The sequence below is a fragment of the Danio rerio genome, chromosome 14 (genome assembly GCF_052040795.2).
Source record: "Danio rerio strain M-AB ecotype USA chromosome 14, GRCz13ab, whole genome shotgun sequence".
Taxonomy (NCBI): Eukaryota; Metazoa; Chordata; class Actinopteri; order Cypriniformes; family Danionidae; genus Danio; species Danio rerio.
In genome coordinates this window covers 50,622,821-50,635,060 of record NC_141034.1, presented here as the reverse complement: position 1 = coordinate 50,635,060, position 12,240 = coordinate 50,622,821, and the positions used below count along the sequence as shown (strand labels likewise).

General features: G+C 33.6%; 1 protein-coding gene across 1 annotated transcript; it reads right to left on the bottom strand.

Moving 5' to 3' along the window:
- Positions 1–5,315: 5,315 nt before the first annotated feature.
- On the bottom strand, positions 5,316–12,240 carry cryba1l1 (crystallin, beta A1, like 1). The gene is made up of 6 exons (NM_001017738.2): positions 12,197–12,240; positions 11,803–11,885; positions 10,229–10,347; positions 9,999–10,140; positions 8,901–9,043; positions 5,316–5,676 (listed from the first exon to the last, which is right to left on the bottom strand). The coding sequence occupies exons 2-6, from the start codon at positions 11,875–11,877 to the stop codon at positions 5,529–5,531; spliced, it is 627 nt and encodes a 208-aa protein (NP_001017738.2). The 5' UTR covers positions 11,878–11,885; positions 12,197–12,240; the 3' UTR covers positions 5,316–5,528.

The following is a 12,240-nucleotide window of genomic DNA, read 5'->3' as shown; positions in this document are numbered from 1 at the left end:
TATGTTTTCCTGTTATATTAATTATTACATTTTTTTTATTAGTTTGAATTAGTTTATCTTTCGCATTCACATAATTTTATTATGTTATGCTCAGTGTTGAGCTTTTGTTGTTGTTTTTGTAAATGAGTCGATATATTTTCTTATTATTATAATTGTAATTTGTTTTATTAATTTGAAAGTTGATATTTAATTTTGTTGTGCTCAATTTTGAGTTTTTTTAAAAATGAGTCTAATATTTTTCTATTGTATTTTTTTAAATGTAATTTTTTTATTGGTTTGATTTAGTTGATATTTAAATGTTTTTATTATTTTATTGTGTTATGTTCAATTTTGAGTTTTTTTTTAAATGCGTCTTTATATTTTCCTATAATTTATTATTATAAATTTTTTATTAGTTTGAATGATTTAATACTTAATGTAATTTTTTTATTTATTGTTTTATGCTCAATTTTATTTATTTATTTTTTTTAAAGTGTATAATATTTTCCTATTATTATATTCATTCATTCATTCATTTTCTTGAATGAATTTATTAAACCGCCAACTTATCCAGCACGTTTCTACCAATGACTGTAAAAAATATGGACGACGCGACAGCCCTTTTTCCCATTGAACGCCTTGAGGGCAATGACGGGCGCAAACTGTCGCAAAAGACTGCTGAAATTGGAGCCTTGACATGCGCAGAAGGATTGTCTGATGGAGCCAGAGGAGGAGCCGCGAAAATGAGCGGAGTCGAGCTTCCAATCAAACGCTTTATGTAAAATCAACTACGCCCCCCGAACTTCTCAGCATGCGTTTGCTGTCATATCAACACAAATGGATGTAATAACGTTAACAAATATGAGGGTTTTATATATTCAATCGCGCCAGCTCAGGGCTGCAGCGCATAACTTACTCGCGGCGTCGCGGGCTGATTCCGGCTCGCATGCGGCAGCGCCTGCTCGTTTGGCCGCCGCATCTGGCTCGATTGACTCGGACTGGAATCGGGCAGTGAGTCCAGGCATCCGGAGTAGGTCCAGCAGAGGTAACATTAGTCAGTCTGAGCTCTAAGAGATAAGTCTCCGGCAGGCGAGAATCTAGCCGGAACTGTGTTTTGCTATCTGGGTGGCTAGGCGTGTATCAGCAAACTAATAAAGCCCGAAAAAAGCCCTGAACTTAGCGAATAAACAGTGTTCCACCAGGATCATGTATGTCAGAAACTATAGTTTACTGCTGAACTCATTTTGTCATGGTAAAATAACACAGAAATCGAATAATAACATTTCAGTCTACTTCAGTCTCCTGCCGAAGCTCAGACGCCGCGCTTTGAGAAACTGTCAATCACAGCTGTCAATCACGATGACACGCCCAGCATTAAATTACTGCTAAAAACAAACTGTTTACAAAAATGAAGATCTGCACCTATTTCAGCACAATAACCAGTGCCTTAATCAACCAGAACCATCTTTCGGGACATTTTATTGCAAGTGTAATGTTTTTTTTTATTTGGGCTCAAGTCTCCTTCATTAACACGGAGGAGGTGGGCTTTATGACTTGTACTGCAGCCAGCCCCCAGGGGGCGATCTAACGGCCGAAACCTTCACTCAAACGTAGGCTTGCGGCACACTTGGTTTCTACACAACAGATGCCCTTCCAGCCGCAACACATCTCTGGGAAACATCCACACACACTCATACACTACGGACAATTTAGCCTACCCAATTCACCTGTATCGCATGTCTTTAGACTGTAGGGGAAACCAGAGCACCCGGAGAAAACTCACACGAACACAGGGAGAACATGCAAACTCCACACAGAAACGCCAACTGAGCCAGCAGTTATTATTTTGTTAGTTTGAATTAGTTCATATTTATTTTTTATTGTGTTGTGCTCAATGTTGAGTTTTTGTTTTGATAAATGAGTCTATTTATTTTCCTATTATTATATTGATTAAAATTTTTTAATTGTTTTATTAGTTTGAATTAGTTTATCTTTCCTATTCGTATGATTTTATTGTTATGATTTTTTTGGTAAATGAGTCTTTATATGGGGCATCACGGTGGCACAGTGGGTAGCACAATCGTCTCGCAACAAAAAGGCCGCTGGTTCGAGCCTTGGCTGGGTCAGTTGGCATTTCTGTGCGGAGTTTGCAGGTTGCAGTCAAAAGACTTGGTATAGGTGAATTGGATGAGCTAAATTGTCTAGTAAATGTGTGTAAATGAGTGTGTATGGGTGTTTCCCAGTGATGAGTTGCAGCTGGAAGGAACACCTATACACACTCATTCACACACATACACTACAAACAGTTTAGCTCATCCAATTCACCTATAGCGCATGTCTTTGGACTGTAGGGGAAACCAGAGCACCCAGAGTAAACCAAAGCCAACATGGGGAGAACATGCAAACTCCACACAGAAATGCTAACTGACCCAGCCGGAGTATTTTTCTATTGCTATAATAATTATTATTTAATATATATTAATTAAACAATAATTTGTTATATTTCTTTTTGTTTGTTTTAATTAGTTTATATGTGCCATTCTTTATATTATTCAGGAGCTTATTGTGTTGTGCTCAATCACGATTTTAAATAAGTCTATAAATAAATAAATGTATCTTTTTCTATTATTAATATTTATTTTTTTATTAAATTGTTTTTAAATGAGCCTATATATATCTTTCTGTTTTTATAATATTATATTTTTCATTTTTTATTAGTTTGAATTAGTTTATTTTATATTATTTAGGAGCTTATTGTGTTGCGCTCAATTTTGAGTTTTTTTTATTTATTTGTGTCTATATATTTTACCATTACATTATTATAATAATTATTATCATTATAATTGGTTTTAGTTTAATATGCTTAATGTTGAGTTTTTGTTTTTTACATGAGTTTTTTAAATGAGTATATATTTTCCTATTATAATATTATTATCATTTTCATTTTTTTATCAGTTTGAATGTTTACATTAAATTTTTTTGGTTTGTGTTATGCTCAATGTTGAGTTTTTGTTGTTTTGTTTTTTTAAATGAGTAGCTATTTTTCTATAATTATAAAATTATAGTTTTTTTATCCGTTTGAATTAGTTTATATTTCCCATTTTTATAATTTTATTTTTTATTAGTTTGAATTAGTTTATAATGAAGTTTTTATGATTTTATTATGTTATGCTCAATTTTGAGTCTATAAATCTTCCTATTAAAATAATAATCATTGATAATAATCATAGTTTTTAAAAACACCTTTTCATATCTAGTTCAGCATTTAAATACCTAATGAAACCTAATTTTCTCATTATTATGACTGATATATGATGCATTTCTTTACAAACCCAATATTCAATTCAAATTCATCTGTACAGCGCTTTTAACAATAATCAGTGTTTCAAAGTAGCTTTACAAAAGGTCCACATTATTGCATTACAATCAAAATCAATGCTAATTAATTTAATTAACTAAGTTTTAACATTAAGAGTGATTATATATATAAGCATAATTCACCTGCAATTATATAGTATATAGATCACATCATTGTGCACATGTTCAATCAAGTGTATTAGTTACCATAACTTTATTTATTACTTTAACTAATAGCTTTAAACAGTTAAAGTGATTATATATAAGCATAATTAACCTGCAATTATATAGTATATAGGTCACATCATTGTGCACGTTCAATCAAGTGTATTAGTTACCATAACTTTATTAATTACTTTAATTAACTACTAATAGCTTTAAACAGTTAAAGTGATTATATACAAGCATAATTAACCTGCAATTATATAGTATATAGGTCACATCATTGTGCACGTTCAATCAAGTGTATTAGTTACCATAACTTTATTTATTACTTTAACTACTAACTAATAGCTTTAAACAGTTAAAGTGATTATATATAAGCATAATTAACCTGCAATTATATAGTATATAGGTCACATCATTGTGCACGTTCAATCAAGTGTATTAGTTACCATAACTTTATTTATTACTTTAACTACTAACTAATAGCTTTAAACAGTTAAAGTGATTATATATAAGCATAATTAACCTGCAATTATATAGTATATAGGGGATGTCATTGTGCACATGTTTAATCGTGTATTAATTACTATAACTTTATTAATTATTTTAATTATCTAATAACTAATAGCTTTAAACAGTTAAAGTGATTATATATAAGCATAATTAACCTGCAGTTATGTAGTATATAGGTCACGTCATTGTGCACATGTTCAATCAAGTGCATTAGTTACCATAACTTTATTAATTACTTTAACTACTAACTAATAGCTTTAAACAGTTAAAGTGATTATATATAAGCATAATTAACCTGCAGTTATATAGTATATAGGGGATGTCATTGTGCACATGTTTAATCGTGTATTAATTACCATAACTTTATTAATTATTTTAATTATCTAATAACTAATAGCTTTAAACAGTTTAAGTGATTATATATAAGCATAATTAACCTGCAATTATATAGTATATAGGTCACATCATTGTGCACATGTTCAATCAAGTGTATTAATTACCATAACTATTTATTACTTTAATTAACCACTTACTAATAGCTTTAAAAAGTTAAAGTGATTATATATATATAAGCATAATTAACCTGCAGTTATATAGTATATAGGGGATGTCATTGTGCACGTTCAATCAAGTTTATTAGTTACCATAACTATTAATTACTTTAATTACCCAGTAACTTTTAACAGTTAAAGTGATTATATATAAGCATAATTAACCTGCAGTTATATAGTCTATAGGTTACGTCATTGTGCACGTTCAATCAAGTGCATTAGTTACCATAACTTTATTACTTTAATTAACCACTAACTAATAGCTTTAAACAGTTAAAGTGATTATATACATGCACAATTAACCTGCAATTATATAGTATATAGGTCACGTCATTGTGCACGTTCAATCAAGTGTATATTACCGTAACTTTATTAATTACTTTCAAGTGTTTTAGTTACCATAACTTTAATAATTACTTTATCTGATAACGAATAACTTTAAACAGTTAAAGTGATTATATATATGAGCAAAATTAACCTGCAGTTATATAGTATATAGGGGATGTCATTGTACACGTTCAATCAAGTGTAGTAGTTAACATAACTATTAATTACTTTAATTACCTAATAACTTTTAACAGTTAAAGTGATTATATATAAGCATGGTTAACCTGCAGTTATATAGTATATAGGTGATATCTATGTGTACACAAACATGTTCAACCAAGTGTATTAAGTGTGTGTGTGTGTGTTGTCCTTGAAGTCTTACGCACTGAACAACTGCACAGAACTGAAGTGAACACAGGTTTGATTATCAAGCATTTATTAGTGTGTGTAGTTTTGAGTTCCACCTGAGCTGTTTTGGAGCATCTCTGAAGGGTCAGTCTTCGTCAGTAACTGTGACCCACACCCTCGTCCCACACACCATGGTGAGTGTGCGGCGAAAAAGTGTGTGTTTCTAGCAGTACAAAGACACCGGCGAGGAAGAAGAGTGTTGTGTGTCGGGGCGGGTTGGAGGTTTTCTTAGTGCTGGATCCTACGGATGGACTGGATCTGAGGTGTTTGACTGTGGGATCCCCAGTTCCTCCAGTGCTGGAAGTCTCCGCTGTGCCTCTCGCACTCCATGATGTACTGCCTGCCCTTGTAGCCCGGGAACTCGTAACACACAAAACTGCGCACAGAGAATGCAGAGTGAGGATCAGATACTTGTATATTTTACCTCCAATTTCTGTTTAATGGAAAGTAGATGATTTTTTCAAGACATTTATAAACATAACCAGCGTGTACGCAGGGTCTTATCAATTTTTAACACTTTTTTTATTTCAATTTATTGAAATTTAAGGCCCTTAAAAAGTCTTCAATGCTATTTTAAAAGGTATTTAATTTCGTTTCAGTATGCTAAAGTTTGCTTGAATTTAATCTTTGAATGTTGGGATGATGTGTAGTTTATGAAATCAAACAAATCCTGCTAGATTTACTTGTTTTTTACTGCAGTAAACCAGGGAAACACTGTTATTCCTGCTGTTGTAAAGGCGCCACCTGCTGGATTAACTCAGTACATTATTCAGTGTATATATATATATATATATATATATATATATATATATATATATATATATATATATATATATATATATATATACACCGTTTTAGTTTAGGATTTGTTTCTTGCAATTAGTATTTAGTTAACATTGCAAGTTAAAATGTCTGCAATGTTACTTGGTGAAACCTGAAGTGGTGGTGAGGTCTTAAAATGTATGCAGAGTCTTAAATATGGTCTTAAAAGGTATTGAATTTCAATCTTTGATTCATGTTTATACCCTGATAATAGTTTTAATAACTAATTTCTAGTAACTTTATCTTTGCCATGATGACAGCACATAATATTTTACTTTAAGACACTAGTATTCAGCTTAAAGTGACATTTAAAGGCTTAACTTGGTTAATTAGGGTAATTAGGCAAGTCATTGTATAACTGGTTTGTTCTGTACACAATTGAAAACAAATATAGCTTAAAGCGGCTGATAATATTGACCTTAAATGGCTTTTAAAAAAATAAAAACTGCTTTTATTCTAGTCGAAATAAAGCAAATAAGACTTTTTGCAGAAGAAAAAATATTATAGGAAATACTGTGAAAATGTGTTTGCTCTGTTGAGCATTATTTGGGAAATATATAAAAAAAAAGGAAATTTACAAGGGGGCAAATAATTCTGACTTCAACTGTACCTTACAAAATATCCCTACTCAATACCATGGGGAAGTACTGGCACATCATTAACTATGTTTCCATCAAGGGAATGACCTCTTGCCTTGCCTTAGAAAAGATTAACTATTTTTTTGGAAAACTAAATTGATGTATTTTGGTCCATCTAAAAAGTGACTTTGGAGAGTCTAGATCAGGGGTGCCCAAACTTGGTCCTGGAGGGCCGGTGTCCTGCAGAGTTTAGCTGCTACTTGCTTCAACATACCTGCCAGAAAGTTTGTAGTACATGGGTGCTCAACCCTGTTCCTGGAGATCGATCTTCCTAAAGAGTTCAGCTCAAAAGCTGATCAAACACACCTGAATCAATTAATTAGGACCTGAACAGCACTTGATAATTACAGGCAGGTGTGTTTGATATGGGTAGCAACTGAAATCTGCAGGAAGGTTGATCTAAAGGAACAAGGTTGGTCACCCCTGTTGTAGTACATCTAGTAAGAGCTTGATTAGCTCGTTCAGGTGTGTCTAATGGAGCTAAAGTCTGCAGGGCACTGGCCCTACAGGACCAAGTTTGGGGACCCCTGGTCTAGATGGTGACTCTTTTGTTGAACTGATGGACATTGAATATATAGATAAGTATGCAGTGTGGGGTGTAACGCATAAGTAACACAAATTACGCAATAATTAAAGCATAATTTTTAAAAATGTATAACATCTAAGTTACTTTTTAAAAATGTAATGCGAGTTACTTTTTAATTTAGTTATTTCGATTTAAAAAAAATAAATTTCTGAATTAAAATTAACGTTAAATCCCTCCTTCAATAAGATAAATTTCTCTCTGCAAAAACAAACAGAAACCAAGATGGCAGAGCTTTACATTTCTGCTCTGGAAGAATTCTCATTATTCTTAATGCATGACAGAAAAGTAAAAGGAGATAGTCTCAATGCTCATTTTACTTCACTAATAGGACAAAAAAGTACAAAAGCATCAAACACATGGCTTTAAACTTTCATTAATCTGTTACCCTACAGTACATTACTATTATTTGATGTGTTTTTAAAAAGTAAATAAAGGTTAGTGTGTTAATTGAGGAGCTTCTCTATTAAAAAAGGTAAGTAAAAGTAACTCAAAAGTAACGTGACGCATTACTTTCCATAAAAAGTAACTAAGTAATGCAACTGAATACTTTTCTGAGGAGTAACTCAATATTGTAATGCATTACTTTCAAAAGTAACTTTTCCCAACACTGCAAGTATATTATTGCTGTTTTACTGTTTAATAATAAAAGAACGTTTCAGATGTTTTACAATGTGTTCCCAATGCCGTCCCATCGCAACCAAGTTTGTTTTTGTTATAATCTGTTAAAACAAAATCACATGACTTTTTTGAAGCTGGAATTTATTTGGTGAATGTATTTCCATCGTCATTTATATGCATTTTTTATCGGATAAAAAGTTTATCCTCCTCAATTGTGTGCAGACTATTTTTATGTGCATTTAAAAAAAATATATGCACATTTTGGCGTTTTCATGGTTTAAAATAACACTAATGTCTTAATAGTTAAATAAAACAGTGTAAAAAATATCTGTTAATCATCACTTTCCATATTTTGTGATTCACAAGTGTTTTCTGTTTATTTACGGTTGTGAATTGCATTATGGGATGTTGATCTCTGTCCACTTTTGATGTTAAAAATTCAACTCTGCAGTTTAACAAAGTGACTTTTATTGACATTTTAATAGCTTGAAATAATATAATGGATACAAAAATAATAAATAGAGAGAAATAAGTCGGTGATATGTAACTATAATATACAACACCAACAATATATCACTAAAAATGTTAATAAAAGTCACTTTTTTTTAACTTTTAAAGGGTAAAAGTTGTTGGAAGAAAGATTAAGTTCACATAATGCAATTATAAAACCCAAATATTTTTCCAAAATATGGAAAAATAAAAACAAACACATAATACAAAAAACATCTAATTTACAGATATTTTTACAGTGAACTGAATTAATACTTACTACTGCTTTACTCATTTCTAGACAGTACTTTTTACTATCCGGTCAGACCAGTTAAAATGTTTACGCATTAAGTAATGAATACATATTGAGAAATGGATACTTATGACAATACTATACTAAGCTAAATACAGTGAGCATATGTAGAGGAGATAAAGAATTAGACTCACGCGCCGCACTGCACATGCATGGATCCCACTTCAGGACGGCACCATCCCATGGCCTGCAGAGATGGGTAATCATCACACAGCTCAGCGTTGCGGCCCAGGAAATTCTCCCTCTCGAAGATGGTCATGCGGCTGCTCTGGTGAGACTGAGACGAGACAAAAACAAATGAAGATGTGTAGAGATGCAAGCAGGGCCTGAAAATGAACAATCGTCGAGTGACAAATTTCATTGAGAAAAAAATCTTCCCTGTTAACCACACATTCTACCACACATTTTATTTTATAGCTCTTTGAATCTGCCCCTTTTAGGCTTTGATCCAAATAGTGCCGTTTTAGAGACTGTCGCTTTAAATTCAAATGAGATTGTGCTCTTTTCAAAAGAGGGCGGAGCTACAACCGTCTTTGCACCAGCATAGTGGCAGATTCAAAACAAGACAAACGTCATCTCTGTCAAAAAGTCAAAAGAAGCGTCTCAGAACGCGTCAGTTTATGGAGACTCTAGTGCTCATTTGTGCATCCTAAAACTCCACATTTATAATCCTTAGTCGCTGACAAAAATCTTCAGCAGGTCAAAACTCTCCTGCTTCTCACTTAGGGTTGTCTATGCTAATGAGGGAGAGATCACTAACGCCCCATTCACACGGGGCTTCAGCATCAACCTGAAGGCGTGTCTGAAGTTGGGGCTGAAGTGATCGTCATAGAAGCGTCAGCCAATGAAATTCAGTCAGCAATAGGCCACTGTCTAGCTGGTGTATTTGCATACAGCGATCTGATTGGCTGACGCTTCCGTCGGTGCTTGAAAAGTTGAGCTGTTCCCAACTTCTGCAGCAAGCAACGCCTCTGAAGCGGCGCTGGCGGATCCACAATGCAGTTTGGCAAGCGTTGACGCTGACGGCCCGTGAGAATGGGGCGTAATGGGCGGGGCTTTTTTTTTAAATTGAATTAATTAATGTTTACCATCAGAGGCTGGCTATATTCACACACTGTTGCCACACAACTGTGTTTAAACCCCTTATAAAAGTGATTTGGGCATAATAAGTGCACTTTAAATCGAAAATGAATTATTGACAGTAATTAAAACATCAGGCGTGTTGAACTCACAGCGCAGTAGATGGGTCTGAAGGACATGAGTCTCTCCACATGGTAGGACAGGTTTCCGCTGTAGGCGTCCCAGTGAGGATACTCTCCTCTCTCCAGGATGAACTGCTGGCCCTGGAAGTCGTGGTGCTCGTAACCCACCCAGCTGCAAAAACACAACATCCAGTCAGGCACACACACACACTCCACAAAACAAGACGGAAATGGCATGAGCACACTCCAGAGTAACTCACGCGCCGCTCTCCACGCGGATGGAGCGAATGTTGTCGAAGCCACAGCACTGGATGTTGCAGCACTCGTTGGTGAACTCCTGACATTTACCCTGGAAGTGCTCCTGCTCGAACACGGTCACCTGATACACACAAAATAATAGGTTTAATGTTAATCATATACAAATACATGCAAAGTAATGAGATTTGAGCTTGTAAACTGTACTATTGGAATTTTATTTAAAGGGATAGTTCACCCAAAATTAAAAATACCCTATTGTTTACTCTGCCTCATGTGGCTTTTAAACCTTTTATGAGTGTTTTGATGTTAATAATATGCAAATGCAAGCAAAATAATGGCATTTGAGCATGTTAACTGTACTGTTGGAACTTTATTTAAAGGGATAGTTCACCCAAAAATTATAATTACCACATTGTTTACTCTGCCTCATATGGGTTTTGAGCTATATGAGTGTTTTGATGTAAATAACATGCAAATGCAGGCAAAATAAACCTTTTATTTTTAGATTTTAAACCTTTATGAGTTTCTTCTGTTGAACAGAATTTTGAAGAATGGCAACTACTGACTTCCATTGTAGCATAAACAATTACTATACAAGTCAATGGGTGCTGCATCAATCAGCATTCTTTAAAATATCTTCTTTGTGTGTTTAACAAAAAGGTTTGAATGAAAATAGTAGAAAATGATGGCAGAGATTACATTTTTGGGTGAACTATCCCTTTAACACAATTGTACAGATTATTTCTCAAAGTTTATTAAATGAATAAAGAAGGTATTTTACCATTCGCTCTATGCTGGGTTATTTCAACCCAATTCTGTGTGTAATGCAGACTAAACCAACAGCAGTTTTTTTTTTTTTTTTTCCAATTAAATGAATAGGGGATGACATGGTGGCGCAGTGGGTAGCACTGTCACCTCACAGCAAACAGGTCGCTGAGTTGAGTCCCGGCTGGGTCAGTTGGCATTTCTGTGTGGAGTTTGCTTGTTATTCCTGTGTTTACATGGGTTTCCTCTGCAGTTCCCTATAGTCCAAATGCGTGTGCTGTAGGTGAATTGGGGTAAGCTGAATTGTCTGAAGTGTATGTGTGTATGTCCTGGTACTCCGGGTTGGGGGTTAATCTAACAACCCACCTCAAAAAAAAAAAAAAAAAAAAAAAAGATGTTATAAAACACATATATGGTGCGGCTAAATATCAGCTTTGATATAAATGGCCCTGGGAGTAAGTAAGAAATTAATAGGACCAAATATAACCCAATAGTTTGGGTTTGTCTATTTTTTTTACCCAATTTGGGTTTAAATATCCCAGCATTCCTTAGAGTGTTAGTGTTTAATTAATCAAACTATATAACCATAGTGTTTATTATCCAGTAATATGGTCACCAATGGTTACCGCTATCCAACATTCTTCAAAATATCTTCATTTATGTTAAACAGACAAAAAGTCATAAAGGTAAATAATAACAAATAATGAATTTATATTAAACATATGAGCATTTTTAAATTGCACTGTGTTTGTTTTTATTATTGAATTAAAAATTGAAAGAAGTAATTAATTAATTGAAGAATTAACTTTACCCTGAAGAAAGGAGCCATTCCCATGCCAGAGCTGATCATGGGCTGCATCATGGCGGATCGAGTAAACCTATACATCTTTATTTCTGAAAGAAAGAAAGAAAGAAAATAAAGAAAGAAAGAAAGAAAGAAAAGAAAGTAAATAAAGAAAGAAAGTTATTGCATATCATTATAAAAACAATTCAACACAATTAACTCACAATTAGCACTCATGTTAGTAATGAACCAACATATTGGTATTATTCAAGATTAAGTTAATTAACATTGAGTATTAGCATAAATTAATGTTAATATTATGAGATTTAAATAGTCTAATACAGAAGCAATTCGCCTAATGTGGCCCTGCTGAAATGTTTTTAAAGTTTATAACAGTGCCGTGAGCTCTGTGGGATCTTACCGTGTTTAGTCACTGTGTGGCACGCGCCTGAACACTGCTATCGC